General features: G+C 32.6%; 1 protein-coding gene across 10 annotated transcripts in view; it reads right to left on the bottom strand.

Moving 5' to 3' along the window:
• The window catches only part of LOC143256333 (cell adhesion molecule DSCAM-like), a 288,884-nt gene that overhangs the window by 1,321 nt on the left and 268,695 nt on the right, over positions 1 to 18,868 (bottom strand). For 7 of the 10 annotated variants that reach the window (XR_013031258.1, XR_013031260.1, XR_013031263.1 and 4 more), the window contains 3 exons: positions 2,710 to 2,761; positions 2,504 to 2,586; positions 286 to 490 (listed from right to left, as the gene is read on the bottom strand). Coding sequence is in view for 3 of the 10 variants with exons in the window: in XM_076513421.1 (XP_076369536.1) it covers positions 286 to 490; positions 2,504 to 2,586; positions 2,710 to 2,761 (340 nt within the window). In the remaining 7 variants the exon portion in view is untranslated. Of the gene's footprint in view, positions 1 to 285; positions 503 to 2,503; positions 2,587 to 2,709; positions 2,762 to 18,868 lie in introns of all 10 variants that reach the window. The other 3 variants (XR_013031259.1, XR_013031262.1, XR_013031264.1) reach the window with 1 other exon arrangement.

Here is an 18,868-nt window from a genome sequence, read left to right as displayed (position 1 = left end):
CTCGTTAAAATAAACACTGTGGTACTGATAGAACTCGAAATCAATAAACTATTTTAAAATATTAAAACACTGGAGTATGTGAACACAATCAGATACAAATTTAATAATTCAGTTAAAGTGAAATAGTGTGTGTGGTTTAACAAACATAGGGTGTTTCGTTCTTACTACTGTAGATGTCGTCTCACTACAGCATCTGACACGTTTTACTTTAGTCCATAAACATAGTGGAAAGTGGTCCAAGAAGAACCGGATGAAATACCCTCCTTGAATATGTGATTTACTCACTTGTTTTTTTGTAGTCCATGCACATCGTGGAAAGTGGTTCGAGACAAACCTATTTCGTGCCATTGATTCGAATGAAGTACCCGAAATTCAATTTTGTACGCAAGAATAGGACTGCCACCGTCCACCAACGGGCGAGACCAGGCTAGTGTCACCCATGTGACTCCCTGTTCAACCACTTGAGGGTCTAGAGGTCTTCCTGGAAGACCTTATCGAAAAACTTAGAATTAGTTAATATGTATATTGAATACAACAGTTTCTGTCTGTTAGGCTTAACAATATATTCTATACAACAGTCTGATTATGAATTAGTTAATATGTGTATTCAATACAAGAGTTGCTGTTTATTAGGCTTAACATGTTTGTTTCAGAACAGTACAGTATAACATGACAAGAGTTTAAAATTACAATTCTTGTCATTGTAACGTGATATTTTCTCATCTTTCCAATCTACTGTAAGGAAAAGTAACTTTTACTGATTCTTATAAAAGTAAATTAATAGGTATCCATTCAAAATTATTAAAATTTAAACTGTCATATCTGAGTAAAACTACTTCAGTTTGACATTCCAAGTGATGAAAATAAAAACAGTTACGCTCGAGTGAAAACTGCTTGAATATCACATTCGGCATGATAAGTAAACTAAAACCAGTGATATTCGAGTGGGATTAAAACAGTTAAACCACCGTGACATTAGGATTTTTAAGAGACAAGAAGACACTAATGAAGCTCTAGGGTTAGTGATATATTCATTTGTTTCTAAAACGTTCGTGATATATTTAAGCATTATTGTTCCTAACTTCGACCTGATACAGGTAGTCAAGATCTTTAATACTATAGTACTCGCATAGCCCCAAAGTTAATAGTATAGTGTTCCCATATCCCCAAAGTTAATATTATAGTACTTCCACAGCCCCAAAGTTAATACTATAGTGTTCCCATAGCCCCAAAGTTAATAGTATGGTGCTCCCATAGCCCCAAAGTTAATACTATAGTGTTCCCATAGCCCCAAAGTTAATACTATGGTGTTTCCATATCCCCAAAGTTAGTACTATATTAAGTTATGCAGTGCAGTTTATTCCTGCCCCATTTACTCGCGAACCATGAACACTCGGGTTCCATTCCGACCACTATGCTACTCTTGGTTTATCGTTTTTTCGTGTTATACAACTAGTAACAGTAAAATCAGCGATCTCTAGATCTAGACAAACAGAAGGTAAAAGTACTCATGAACTCAACGAGTACCAGTCTCATCTTAATGACAATAAACACAAATTAAAACGTCAACATCTGGAGTTCGATCCCCACTGTGGACATAGCAGACAGCACAATATGGTGTTACTTTTAAACAAATAAACTTCATGGAATATATAAAGAATCATTTGATAAATACAAACAAATAACAATAATATAGTTCTTAGCAGATGCAAGCGAAACAAACAGACGATAGTAAAATGAAACTGAAATTGTCCAGTTTCTTCCAATTCGGCCCGGCATGGCCAAGCGCGTAAGGCGTGCGACTCGTAATCCGAGGGTCGCGGGTTCGCGCCAAACATGCTCGCCCTCCCAGCCGTGGGGGCGTTATAATGTGACGGTCAATCCCACTTTTCGTTGGTAAAAGAGTAGCCCAAGAGTTGGCGGTGGGTGGTGATGACTAGCTGCTTTCCTCTCGTCTTACACTGCTAAATTAAGGACGGCTAGCACAGATAGCCCTCGAGTAGCTTTGTGCGAATTTCAATAAACAAAAACAAATTCTTCCAATTCCGGTTAACTTGTATGAAGAATCCTGAACGCAATGTTGTGATTGGTGTTTGGGTTACCACCTGGTGTGGTTAAGTTCTGTTTTCTTCCTCTCTTCTTAACGGTTTTGATGTTAACTGACAAATGCTGTGACAAATACGAATATAAAATGTACACTAATCCTTCAAGATCATATCCATAAGTATCCCACTGTAGGGTGTAGTGCTAATTTATCACTTGTCTTCGTTAAAACATCGCAGACAATTCCATGAACACTCGGCCACATACACCTACGATAATATAATCAAAGCGATATATTATTGTCTGTTGTATGAGGACCTTGTTAATAAATATATCGATTAGCAACCCCGGTTCATAAATTACTCAAAGTTCTAAGGTGTAAGACGATTGACTAAACTTAGAATGGCGTAACGTTTCATTACGTGACACAGAACATACATTAAAGATGTTTGGTACTTACCGGATGTGACGTCTTTAAAGCGAGAACAAAGTTTTGAAGTTCTCGTGTTAGCAGTATAAAGATTATGACCGACATGAGTGTGCCTAGAACAAGAAAATATATATGTTTTATTAACCCTTAATTAATACACAGGTTACTGGTTAGGTTTATAAAAACTCAGATGAACGACAACGAAGAGAAAAGACAAAATGTCAACATATATTTACCTCCATCGACTCAAGTTCGACTCCTCCGGACTTTCGATGTTTTCGTCAAAATCTGATCAAAATATAATAAAACCAAATAATTATTCCAGACTCAGCAGAACGTTTTAAGTAAGAGAATTGCCACAATATTCCAAATGAACATCACTATTAAATACAAAAATCCCCAATATTCCAAATGAACATCACTATTAAATACAAAAATCCCCAATATTCCAAATGAACATCACTATTAAATACAAAAATCCCCAATATTCCAAATGAACATCACTATTAAATACAAAAATCCCCAATATTCCAAATGAACATCACTATTAAATACAAAAATCCCCAATATTCCAAATGAACATCACTATTAAATACAAAAATCCCCAATATTTTCTAAACACAACACTTATTGCCCTTAAAATCACAAAAATAAGTTCCAATGTTTTCCAACAGGAAAAGATAAATATATAAAAACACTTCGAGCTTTAATTATTAGTTTTTAACATTGATTTAGTTTAACCTCAAACAAAATAAAAAACAAATTCAGTGTAGTACGGGATAAAAACATGAAGCTACTTTCACACAATAATGAAAACAATTCGAAGTAACTGATCAGAAGGAGACCGGGATTGACAAGGAAACAGAAATGACGTCACGATTGTCACCATGACAACTAATGTTTTTATTAGCCTGGAAGAACTGTTGAAGGTATATCCCATTCTCTTCATGCAACACGATAGGAAACGAAAATGTTTTACTTTGTTGTACTGATGCGAGTCCAGTCCACCTAACAAAAGAAAATTTATTTATTTATTCTTTAACGTTACCTTCAGGCTAGGCGCGGTATGGCCATACACTCGACTCGTAATCTGAGAGTCGCGGGTTCGAATCCCCGTCGCACCAAACATGCTCGCCCTTTCAACCGTGGTAGCATAATAATGTACGATCAATCCCACTCTTCGTTAGTCAAAGAATAACCCAAGAGTTGATGGTGGGTGGTGATGACTAGCTGCTTTCCCTCTAGTCTTATACTACTAAATTAGAAACGGCTAGCGCAGATAGCCCTCGAGTAGCTTCGCGCAAAAATTAAAAAAAACAACAAAATAACAGCCCTACATGCTCACTTATACATAGTTGTAATTCCTAGTTCACAAATACCGTTGAAAATTTATATGGAAACATGATTTTGGTTTCAGAATATTAAGGCTAAACGATCAAATATCTGAATGTACTTCATAGTTAAGACTAATCTGAAAAATCTACTAACTTATCAATAATTAAGGCAAAACGATCAAATATATGAATGTACCTTATAGTTAAGACTAATCTGAAAAATCTACTAACTTATCAATAATTAAGGCAAAACGATCAAATATATGAATGTACCTTATAGTTAAGACTAATCTTAAAAATCTACTAACTTATCAATAATTAAGGCTAAACGATCAAATACCTAAATGTACCATATAGTTAAGACTAATCTGAAAAATCTACTAACTTATCAATAATTAAGGCTAAACGATCAAATACCTGAATGTGCCATATAGTTAAGACCAATCTGAAAAATCTACTAACTTATCAATCATTGAACGAGAAGAAAAATGACGCCATTATACACTTATTCTCGTACGTATATTATAACCTTATTTCTAGATATTTTTCAAATTTTTTTATCATTAATATTAACAAACACAAAATGTTTATTGTGAATTCTAATAACACAATCATTTGACAGTTCAATAATACAAGTTCACTATACATAACCATAAATCCTACTAGGACTTACATAAACCATAATAAACACAAATATCCTATTGTCCAACATCTTACATCTTACTAGGACTTTCATAAACCATAATAAACACAACTCTCCTATTGTCCAACATCTTAAGTCTTACTAGGACTTCCATAAACCATAATAAACACAACTCTCCTATTGTCCAACATCTTAAATCTTACTAGGACTTACATAAACCATAATAAACACAACTATCCTATTGTCCAACATCTTAAATCTTACTAGGACTTTCATAAACCATAATAAACACAACTCTCCTATTGTCCAACATCTTAAGTCTTACTAGGACTTTCATAAACCATAATAAACACAACTCTCCTGTTATCCAACATCTTAAGTCTTACTAGGACTTTCATAAACCATAATAAACACAACTCTCCTGTTGTCCAACATCTGAAATCTTACTAGGACTTTCATAAACCATAATAAACACAACTCTCCTATTGTCCAACATCTTCAATCTTACTAGGACTTTCATAAACCATAATAAACACAACTTTCCTATTGTCCAACATCTTAATTCTTACTAGGACTTTGATAAACCATAATAAACACAACTCTCCTATTATCCAAAATCTTAAATCTTACTAGGACTTTCATAAACCATAATAAACACAACTCTCCTATTGTCCAACATCTTAAATCTTACTAGGACTTTCATAAACCATAATAAACACAACTCTCCTATTGTCCAACATCTTAAATCTTACTAGGACTTTCATAAACCATAATAAACACAACTCTCCTATTGTCCAACATCTGAAATCTTACTAGGACTTTCATGAACCATAATAAACACAACTATCCTATTGTCCAACATCTTACATCTTACTAGGACTTTCATAAACCATAATAAACACAACTCTCCTATTGTCCAACATCTTAAATCTTACTAGGACTTTCATAAACCATAATAAACACAACTCTCATATTGTCCAACATATTACATCTTACTAGGACTTCCATAAACCATAATAAACACAACTCTCCTATTGTCCAACATCTTAAATCTTACTAGGACTTTCATAAACCATAATAAACACAACTCTCCTATTGTCCAACATCTTAAATCTTACTAGGACTTTCATAAACCATAATAAACACAACTCTCCTATTGTCCAACATCTTAAATCTTACTAGGACTTACATAAACCATAATAAACACAACTATCCTATTGTCCAACATCTTAAATCTTACTAGGACTTTCATAAACCATAATAAACACAACTCTCCTATTGTCCAACATCTTAAGTCTTACTAGGACTTTCATAAACCATAATAAACACAACTCTCCTGTTATCCAACATCTTAAGTCTTACTAGGACTTTCATAAACCATAATAAACACAACTCTCCTGTTGTCCAACATCTGAAATCTTACTAGGACTTTCATAAACCATAATAAACACAACTCTCCTATTGTCCAACATCTTAAGTCTTACTAGGACTTTCATAAACCATAATAAACACAACTCTCCTGTTGTCCAACATCTGAAATCTTACTAGGACTTTCATAAACCATAATAAACACAACTCTCCTGTTGTCCAACATCTGAAATCTTACTAGGACTTTCATAAACCATAATAAACATAACTCTCCTATTGTCCAACATCTTAAATCTTACTAGGACTTACATAAACCATAATAAACATAACTCTCCTATTGTCCAACATCTTAATTCTTACTAGGACTTTCATAAACCATAATAAACAAAACTCTCCTATTGTCCAACATCTTAATTCTTACTAGGACTTTCATAAACCATAATAAACACAACTCTCGTATTGTCCAACATCTTAATTCTTACTAGGACTTTCATAAACCATAATAAACCCAACTCTCCTATTGTCCAACATCTTACATCTTACTAGGACTTTCATAAACCATAATAGACACAACTCTCCTATTGTCACATCTATCTTACTAGGACTTTCATAAACCATAATAAACACAACTCTCCTATTGTCCAACATATTACATCTTACTAGGACTTCCATAAACCATAATAAACACAACTCTCCTATTGTCCAACATCTTAAATCTTACTAGGACTTTCATAAACCATAATAAACATAACTCTCCTATTGTCCAACATCTTAAATCTTACTAGGACTTACATAAACCATAATAAACACAACTCTCCTATTGTCCAACATCTGAAATCTTACTAGGACTTTCATGAACCATAATAAACACAACTCTCCTATTGTCCAACATCTTAAATCTTACTAGGACTTACATAAACCATAATAAACACAACTATCCTATTGTCCAACATCTTAAATCTTACTAGGACTTTCATAAACCATAATAAACACAACTCTCCTATTGTCCAACATCTTAAGTCTTACTAGGACTTTCATAAACCATAATAAACACAACTCTCCTGTTATCCAACATCTTAAGTCTTACTAGGACTTTCATAAACCATAATAAACACAACTCTCCTGTTGTCCAACATCTGAAATCTTACTAGGACTTTCATAAACCATAATAAACACAACTCTCCTATTGTCCAACATCTTAAGTCTTACTAGGACTTTCATTAACCATAATAAACACAACTCTCCTGTTGTCCAACATCTGAAATCTTACTAGGACTTTCATAAACCATAATAAACCCAACTCTCCTATTGTCCAACATCTTACATCTTACTAGGACTTTCATAAACCATAATAAACACAACTCTCCTATTGTCCAACATCTTAAATCTTACTAGGACTTTCATAAACCATAATAAACACAACTCTCCTATTGTCCAACATATTACATCTTACTAGGACTTCCATAAACCATAATAAACACAACTCTCCTATTTTCCAACATCTTAAATCTTACTAGGACTTTCATAAACCATAATAAACATAACTCTCCTATTGTCCAACATCTTAAATCTTACTAGGACTTACATAAACCATAATAAACACAACTCTCCTATTGTCCAACATCTTAAGTCTTACTAGGACTTTCATAAACCATAATAAACACAACTCTCCTGTTATCCAACATCTTAAGTCTTACTAGGACTTTCATAAACCATAATAAACACAACTCTCTTGTTGTCCAACATCTTAATTCTTACTAGGACTTTCATAAACCATAATAAACCCAACTCTCCTATTGTCCAACATCTTACATCTTACTAGGACTTTCACAAACCATAATAAACACAACTCTCCTATTGTCCAACATCTTAAATCTTACTAGGACTTTCATAAACCATAATAAACACAACTCTCCTATTGTCCAACATATTACATCTTACTAGGACTTCCATAAACCATAATAAACACAACTCTCCTATTGTCCAACATCTTAAATCTTACTAAAACTTTCATAAACCATAATAAACATAACTCTCCTATTGTCCAACATCTTAAATCTTACTAGGACTTACATAAACCATAATAAACACAACTCTCCTATTGTCCAACATCTTAAATCTTACTAGGACTTACATAAACCATAATAAACACAACTCTCCTGTTATCCAACATCTGAAATCTTACTAGGACTTTCATGAAGCATAATAATCACAACTCTCCTATTGTCCAACATCTTAAATCTTACTAGGACTTACATAAACCATAATAAACACAACTATCCTATTGTCCAACATCTTACATCTTACTAGGACTTTCATAAACCATAATAAACACAACTCTCCTATTGTCCAACATCTTAAATCTTACTAGGACTTTCATAAACCATAATAAACACAACTCTCCTATTGTCCAACATCTTACATCTTACTAGGACTTCCATAAACCATAATAAACACAACTCTCCTATTGTCCAACATCTTAAATCTTACTAGGACTTTCATAAACCATAATAAACATAACTCTCCTATTGTCCAACATCTTAAATCTTACTAGGACTTACATAAACCATAATAAACACAACTCTCCTATTGTCCAACATCTGAAATCTTACTAGGACTTTCATAAACCATAATAAACACAACTCTCCTATTGTCCAACATCTTAAATCTTACTAGGACTTACATAAACCATAATAAACACAACTCTCCTATTGTCCAACATCTTAAATCTTACTAGGACTTACATAAACCATAATAAACACAACTCTCCTATTGTCCAACATCTTAAGTCTTACTAGGACTTTCATAAACCATAATAAACACAACTCTCCTGTTATCCAACATCTTAAGTCTTACTAGGACTTTCATAAACCATAATAAACACAACTCTCCTGTTATCCAACATCTTAAGTCTTACTAGGACTTTCATAAACCATAATAAACACAACTCTCCTGTTGTCCAACATCTTAATTCTTACTAGGACTTTCATAAACCATAATAAACCCAACTCTCCTATTGTCCAACATCTTACATCTTACTAGGACTTTCACAAACCATAATAAACACAACTCTCCTATTGTCCAACATCTTAAATCTTACTAGGATTTCATAAACCATAATAAACACAACTCTCTTATTGTCCAACATATTACATCTTACTAGGACTTCCATAAACCATAATAAACACAACTCTCCTATTGTCCAACATCTTAAATCTTACTAGGACTTTCATAAACCATAATAAACACAACTCTCCTATTGTCCAACATCTTAAATCTTACTAGGACTTTCATAAACCATAATAAACACAACTCTCTATTGTCCAACATCTTAAGTCTTACTAGGACTTTCATAAACCATAATAAACACAACTCTCCTGTTATCCAACATCTTAAGTCTTACTAGGACTTTCATAAACCATAATAAACACAACTCTCCTGTTGTCCAACATCTGAAATCTTACTAGGACTTTCATAAACCATAATAAACACAACTCTCCTATTGTCCAACATCTTAAGTCTTACTAAGACTTTCATAAACCATAATAAACACAACTCTCCTGTTGTCCAACATCTGAAATCTTACTAGGACTTTCATAAACCATAATAAACACAACTCTCCTGTTGTCCAACATCTGAAATCTTACTAGGACTTTCATAAACCATAATAAACACAACTCTCCTATTGTCCAACATCTTAAATCTTAATAGGACTTACATAAACCATAATAAACACAACTATCCTATTGTCCAACATCTTACATCTTACTAGGACTTTCATAAACCATAATAAACACAACTCTCCTATTGTCCAACATCTTAAATCTTACTAGGACTTTCATAAACCATAATAAACACAACTCTCCTATTGTCCAACATATTACATCTTACTAGGACTTCCATAAACCATAATAAACACAACTCTCCTATTGTCCAACATCTTAAATCTTACTAGGACTTTCATAAACCATAATAAACATAACTCTCCTATTGTCCAACATCTTAAATCTTACTAGGACTTACATAAACCATAATAAACACAACTCTCCTATTGTCCAACATCTGAAATCTTACTAGGACTTTCATGAACCATAATAAACACAACTCTCCTATTGTCCAACATCTTAAGTCTTACTAGGACTTTCATAAACCATAATAAACACAACTCTCCTATTGTCCAACATCTTAAATCTTACTAGGACTTTCATAAACCATAATAAACACAACTCTCCTATTGTCCAACATCTGAAATCTTACTAGGACTTTCATAAACCATAATAAACACAACTCTCCTATTGTCCAACATCTTAAATCTTAATAGGACTTACATAAACCATTAATAAACACAACTATCCTATTGTCCAACATCTTACATCTTACTAGGACTTTCATAAACCATAATAAACACAACTCTCCTATTGTCCAACATCTTAAATCTTACTAGGACTTTCATAAACCATAATAAACACAACTCTCCTATTGTCCAACATATTACATCTTACTAGGACTTTCATAAACCATAATAAACACAACTCTCCTATTGTCCAACATCTTAAATCTTACTAGGACTTTCATAAACCATAATAAACATAACTCTCCTATTGTCCAACATCTTAAATCTTACTAGGACTTACATAAACCATAATAAACACAACTCTCCTATTGTCCAACATCTGAAATCTTACTAGGACTTTCATGAACCATAATAAACACAACTCTCCTATTGTCCAACATCTTAAATCTTACTAGGACTTACATAAACCATAATAAACACAACTATCCTATTGTCCAACATCTTAAATCTTACTAGGACTTTCATAAACCATAATAAACACAACTCTCCTATTGTCCAACATCTTAAGTCTTACTAGGACTTTCATAAACCATAATAAACACAACTCTCCTGTTATCCAACATCTTAAGTCTTACTAGGACTTTCATAAACCATAATAAACACAACTCTCCTGTTGTCCAACATCTGAAATCTTACTAGGACTTTCATAAACCATAATAAACACAACTCTCCTATTGTCCAACATCTTAAGTCTTACTAGGACTTTCATAAACCATAATAAACACAACTCTCCTGTTGTCCAACATCTGATATCTTACTAGGACTTTCATAAACCATAATAAACACAACTCTCCTGTTGTCCAACATCTGAAATCTTACTAGGACTTTCATAAACCATAATAAACACAACTCTCCTATTGTCCAACATCTTAAATCTTACTAGGACTTACATAAACCATAATAAACACAACTCTCCTATTGTCCAACATCTTAATCTTACTAGGACTTTCATAAACCATAATAAACACAACTCTCTTATTGTCCAACATCTTAAATCTTACTAGGACTTTCATAAACCATAATAAACACAACTCTCCTATTGTCCAACATCTTAATTCTTACTAGGACTTTCATAAACCATAATAAACACAACTCTCCTATTGTCCAACATCTTACATCTTACTAGGACTTTCATAAACCATAATAAACACAACTCTCCTATTGTCCAACATCTTACATCTTACTAGGACTTTCATAAACCATAATAAACACAACTCTCCTATTGTCCAACATCTTAAATCTTACTAGGACTTACATAAACCATAATAAACACAACTCTCCTATTGTCCAACATCTTAAGTCTTACTAGGACTTTCATAAACCATAATAAACACAACTCTCCTGTTGTCCAACATCTTAAGTCTTACTAGGACTTTCATAAACCATAATAAACACAACTCTCCTGTTGTCCAACATCTTAAATCTTACTAGGACTTTCATAAACCATAATAAACACAACTCTCCTATTGTCCAACATCTTACATCTTACTAGGACTTTCATAAACCATAATAAACACAACTCTCCTGTTATCCAACATCTTAAGTCTTACTAGGACTTTCATAAACCATAATAAACACAACTCTCCTGTTGTCCAACATCTTGAAATCTTACTAGGACTTTCATAAACCATAATAAACACAACTCTCCTATTGTCCAACATCTTAAGTCTTACTAAGACTTTCATAAACCATAATAAACACAACTCTCCTGTTGTCCAACATCTTAAATCTTACTAGGACTTTCATAAACCATAATAAACACAACTCTCCTATTGTCCAACATCTTTACATCTTACTAGGACTTTCATAAACCATAATAAACACAACTCTCCTATTGTCCAACATCTTAAATCTTACTAGGACTTTCATAAACCATAATAAACATAACTCTCTTATTGTCCAACATCTTAAATCTTACTAGGACTTACATAAACCATAATAAACACAACTCTCCTATTGTCCAACATCTTAAGTCTTACTAGGACTTTCATAAACCATAATAAACACAACTCTCCTGTTATCCAACATCTTAAGTCTTACTAGGACTTTCATAAACCATAATAAACACAACTCTCCTGTTATCCAACATCTTAAGTCTTACTAGGACTTTCATAAACCATAATAAACACAACTCTCCTGTTGTCCAACATCTTAAATCTTACTAGGACTTTCATAAACCATAATAAACACAACTCTCCTATTGTCCAACATCTTAAATCTTACTAGGACTTTCATAAACCATAATAAACACAACTCTCCTATTGTCCAACATCTTAAATCTTACTAGGACTTTCATAAACCATAATAAACACAACTCTCCTATTGTCCAACATCTTAAATCTTACTAGGACTTACATAAACCATAATAAACACAACTCTCCTATTGTCCAACATCTTCAGTCTTACTAGGACTTTCATAAACCATAATAAACACAACTCTCCTGTTGTCCAACATCTTAAATCTTACTAGGACTTTCATAAACCATAATAAACACAACTCTCCTGTTATCCAACATCTTAAATCTTACTAGGACTTTCATAAACCATAATAAACACAACTCTCCTGTTGTCCAACATCTGAAATCTTACTAGGACTTTCATAAACCATAATAAACACAACTCTCCTATTGTCCAACATCTTAAGTCTTACTAGGACTTTCATAAACCATAATAAACACAACTCTCCTGTTGTCCAACACTCTCCTGTTGTCATCTGAAATCTTACTAGGACTTTCATAAACCATAATAAACACAACTCTCCTGTTGTCCAACATCTGAAATCTTACTAGGACTTTCATAAACCATAATAAACACAACTCTCCTATTGTCCAACATCTTAAGTCTTACTAGGACTTTCATAAACCATAATAAACACAACTCTCCTGTTATCCAACATCTTAAGTCTTACTAGGACTTCCATAAATCATAATAAACACAACTCTCCTATTGTCCAACATCTTAAATCTTACTAGGACTTTCATAAACCATAATAAACACAACTCTCCTATTGTCCAACATCTTACATCTTACTAGGACTTTCATAAACCATAATAAACACAACTCTCCTATTGTCCAACATCTTAAATCTTACTAGGACTTTCATAAACCATAATAAACACAACTCTCCTATTGTCCAACATCTTAAATCTTACTAGGACTTTCATAAACCATAATAAACACAACTCTCCTATTGTCCAACATCTTAAATCTTACTAGGACTTTACATAAACCATAATAAACACAACTCTCCTATTGTCCAACATCTTGAAATCTTACTAGGACTTACATAAACCATAATAAACACAACTCTCCTATTGTCCAACATCTTAAATCTTACTAGGACTTACATAAACCATAATAAACACAACTCTCCTATTGTCCAACATCTGAAATCTTACTAGGACTTTCATAAACCATAATAAACACAACTCTCCTATTGTCCAACATCTTAAATCTTACTAGGACTTACATAAACCATAATAAACACAACTCTCCTATTGTCCAACATCTTACATCTTACTAGGACTTTCATAAACCATAATAAACACAACTCTCCTATTGTCCAACATCTTAAATCTTACTAGGACTTTCATAAACCATAATAAACACAACTCTCCTATTGTCCAACATCTTACATCTTACTAGGACTTTCATAAACCATAATAAACACAACTCTCCTATTGTCCAACATCTTAAATCTTACTAGGACTTTCATAAACCATAATAAACAAACTCTCCTATTGTCCAACATCTTAAATCTTACTAGGACTTACATAAACCATAATAAACACAACTCTCCTATTGTCCAACATCTGAAATCTTACTAGGACTTTCATAAACCATAATAAACACAACTCTCCTATTGTCCAACATCTTAAATCTTACTAGGACTTACATAAACCATAATAAACACAACTCTCCTATTGTCCAACATCTTAAGTCTTACTAGGACTTTCATAAACCATAATAAACACAACTCTCCTGTTGTCCAACATCTTAAGTCTTACTAGGACTTTCATAAACCATAATAAACACAACTCTCCTGTTGTCCAACATCTGAAATCTTACTAGGACTTTCATAAACCATAATAAACACAACTCTCCTATTGTCCAACATCTTAAGTCTTACTAAGACTTTCATAAACCATAATAAACACAACTCTCCTGTTGTCCAACATCTGAAATCTTACTAGGACTTTCATAAACCATAATAAACACAACTCTCCTGTTGTCCAACATCTGAAATCTTACTAGGACTTTCATAAACCATAATAAACACAACTCTCCTATTGTCCAACATCTTAAATCTTACTAGGACTTACATAAACCATAATAAACACAACTATCCTATTGTCCAACATCTTACATCTTACTAGGACTTTCATAAACCATAATAAACACAACTCTCCTATTGTCCAACATCTTAAATCTTACTAGGACTTTCATAAACCATAATAAACACAACTCTCCTATTGTCCAACATATTACATCTTACTAGGACTTCCATAAACCATAATAAACACAACTCTCCTATTGTCCAACATCTTAAATCTTACTAGGACTTTCATAAACCATAATAAACATAACTCTCTTATTGTCCAACATCTTAAATCTTACTAGGACTTACATAAACCATAATAAACACAACTCTCCTATTGTCCAACATCTGAAATCTTACTAGGACTTTCATGAACCATAATAAACACAACTCTCCTATTGTCCAACATCTTAAGTCTTACTAGGACTTTCATAAACCATAATAAACACAACTCTCCTATTGTCCAACATCTTAAATCTTACTAGGACTTTCATAAACCATAATAAACACAACTCTCCTATTGTCCAACATCTGAAATCTTACTAGGACTTTCATGAACCATAATAAACACAACTCTCCTATTGTCCAACATCTTAAATCTTAATAGGACTTACATAAACCATTAATAAACACAACTATCCTATTGTCCAACATCTTACATCTTACTAGGACTTTCATAAACCATAATAAACACAACTCTCCTATTGTCCAACATCTTAAATCTTACTAGGACTTTCATAAACCATAATAAACACAACTCTCCTATTGTCCAACATATTACATCTTACTAGGACTTCCATAAACCATAATAAACACAACTCTCCTATTGTCCAACATCTTAAATCTTACTAGGACTTTCATAAACCATAATAAACATAACTCTCCTATTGTCCAACATCTTAAATCTTACTAGGACTTACATAAACCATAATAAACACAACTCTCCTATTGTCCAACATCTGAAATCTTACTAGGACTTTCATGAACCATAATAAACACAACTCTCCTATTGTCCAACATCTTAAATCTTACTAGGACTTACATAAACCATAATAAACACAACTATCCTATTGTCCAACATCTTAAATCTTACTAGGACTTTCATAAACCATAATAAACACAACTCTCCTATTGTCCAACATCTTAAGTCTTACTAGGACTTTCATAAACCATAATAAACACAACTCTCCTGTTATCCAACATCTTAAGTCTTACTAGGACTTTCATAAACCATAATAAACACAACTCTCCTGTTGTCCAACATCTGAAATCTTACTAGGACTTTCATAAACCATAATAAACACAACTCTCCTATTGTCCAACATCTTAAGTCTTACTAGGACTTTCATAAACCATAATAAACACAACTCTCCTGTTGTCCAACATCTGATATCTTACTAGGACTTTCATAAACCATAATAAACACAACTCTCCTGTTGTCCAACATCTGAAATCTTACTAGGACTTTCATAAACCATAATAAACATAACTCTCCTATTGTCCAACATCTTAAATCTTACTAGGACTTACATAAACCATAATAAACATAACTCTCCTATTGTCCAGCATCTTAATTCTTACTAGGACTTTAATAAACCATAATAAACAAAACTCTCCTATTGTCCAACATCTTAATTCTTACTAGGACTTTCATAAACCATAATAAACACAACTCTCCTATTGTCCAACATCTTAATTCTTACTAGGACTTTCATAAACCATAATAAACCCAACTCTCCTATTGTCCAACATCTTACATCTTACTAGGACTTTCATAAACCATAATAAACACAACTCTCCTATTGTCCAACATCTTAAATCTTACTAGGACTTACATAAACCATAATAAACACAATTCTCCTATTGTCCAACATCTTAAGTCTTACTAGGACTTTCATAAACCATAATAAACACACCTCTCCTGTTATCCAATATCTTAAGTCTTACTAGGACTTTCATAAACCATAATAAACACAACTCTCCTGTTGTCCAATATCTTAATTCTTACTAGGACTTTCATAAACCATAATAAACCCAACTCTCCTATTGTCCAACATCTTACATCTTACTAGGACTTTCATAAACCATAATAAACACAACTCTCCTGTTATCCAACATCTTAAGTCTTACTAGGACTTTCATAAACCATAATAAACACAACTCTCCTGTTGTCCAACATCTGAAATCTTACTAGGACTTTCATAAACCATAATAAACACAACTCTCCTATTGTCCAACATCTTAAGTCTTACTAAGACTTTCATAAACCATAATAAACACAACTCTCCTGTTGTCCAACATCTGAAATCTTACTAGGACTTTCATAAACCATAATAAACACAACTCTCCTATTGTCCAACATATTACATCTTACTAGGACTTTCATAAACCATAATAAACACAACTCTCCTATTGTCCAACATCTTAAATCTTACTAGGACTTTCACAAACCATAATAAACATAACTCTCTTATTGTCCAACATCTTAAATCTTACTAGGACTTACATAAACCATAATAAACCCAACTCTCTTATTGTCCAACATCTTCAGTCTTACTAGGACTTTCATAAACCATAATAAACACAACTCTCCTGTTATCCAACATCTTAAGTCTTACTAGGACTTTCATAAACCATAATAAACACAACTCTCCTGTTATCCAACATCTTAAGTCTTACTAGGACTTTCATAAACCATAATAAACACAACTCTCCTGTTGTCCAACATCTTAAATCTTACTAGGACTTACATAAACCATAATAAACATAACTCTCCTATTGTCCAACATCTTAAATCTTACTAGGACTTCCATAAATCATAATAAACACAACTCTCCTATTGTCCAACATCTTAAATCTTACTAGGACTTTCATAAACCATAATAAACACAACTCTCCTATTGTCCAACATCTTAAATCTTACTAGGACTTACATAAACCATAATAAACACAACTCTCCTATTGTCCAACATCTTCAGTCTTACTAGGACTTTCATAAACCATAATAAACACAACTCTCCTGTTATCCAACATCTTAAGTCTTACTAGGACTTTCATAAACCATAATAAACACAACTCTCCTGTTATCCAACATCTTAAGTCTTACTAGGACTTTCATAAACCATAATAAACACAACTCTCCTGTTGTCCAACATCTGAAATCTTACTAGGACTTTCATAAACCATAATAAACACAACTCTCCTATTGTCCAACATCTTAAGTCTTACTAGGACTTTCATAAACCATAATAAACACAACTCTCCTGTTGTCCAACATCTGAAATCTTACTAGGACTCTCATAAACCATAATAAACACAACTCTCCTGTTGTCCAACATCTGAAATCTTACTAGGACTTTCATAAACCATAATAAACACAACTCTCCTATTGTCCAACATCTTAAGTCTTACTAGGACTTTCATAAACCATAATAAACACAACTCTCCTGTTATCCAACATCTTAAGTCTTACTAGGACTTTCATAAACCATAATAAACACAACTCTCCTATTGTCCAACATTTTATCCTGTTTCATCTTTTCTTTAAATACTATTCACATTAGAACCTGGAATGATTTCAGTGTCAGAGTTAATTACTTCCTAATAACTGTTTTCTTTTCTTATGGATGATGTAAGCTATTTGTTTTTACTTTCTATCTCTCCTTAAACTATTTGTTTTTACTTTCTATCTCTCCTAATTCATATCATTTACTTATGATAATTGTTATGTTTGTTTCCTATAGTTTTATTCTGTATTTAATATTTCTCGGTTCATAACACGTCTTTATTTCACTTTATTAGTATACTTTCCATCAACGTATTTGTTGTTTCTTTTTAAGAAAGTCTCTCTAACAGCTCTGTTTCTAATATTCTTGTTTCCTGTGTTATTGCATAAAGGGAATAAAAAACACGTGCACATGTAACAATCTGAGGAAACCAATCTAAAACACTACAAGATTGTCATGGTGATACCATGACGTCACACAATTGTTTTTACACGTCATTTTATATAGCCAATCACAGTTTATCCCTCATGAAAACAAAGGTTCGCCTTTCGAAAGCCTTTGGTTTATAACTTATAAGGTTTCATATTTTTTGTTTAATTGATTGTGTAAAGCTACGTATTTCTCTAATGTTATGAATACAAATGTATGAAGTCACTTTCATTATATTTTATTGAGAAACTCGTGATTATCATATTAAACAGTTTTTCGGTTATGTTATTTTATATCTGAATGCACATAGCCCATAAATGTAAAATAAGTTCCGTTTATTCAAAGTAATTAAAACAGTAAGTGACTGCCTATATTACTTACATATGAGGTAGAGTTCTGAATGAATGTGACGGCCGTGTAAGGCGTCTCAATGAATGTGAGGT

Source organism: Tachypleus tridentatus, chromosome 7 (assembly GCF_004210375.1).
Source record: "Tachypleus tridentatus isolate NWPU-2018 chromosome 7, ASM421037v1, whole genome shotgun sequence".
NCBI lineage: Eukaryota > Metazoa > Arthropoda > Merostomata > Xiphosura > Limulidae > Tachypleus > Tachypleus tridentatus.
This window is presented reverse-complemented; position numbering and strand designations above follow the sequence as displayed.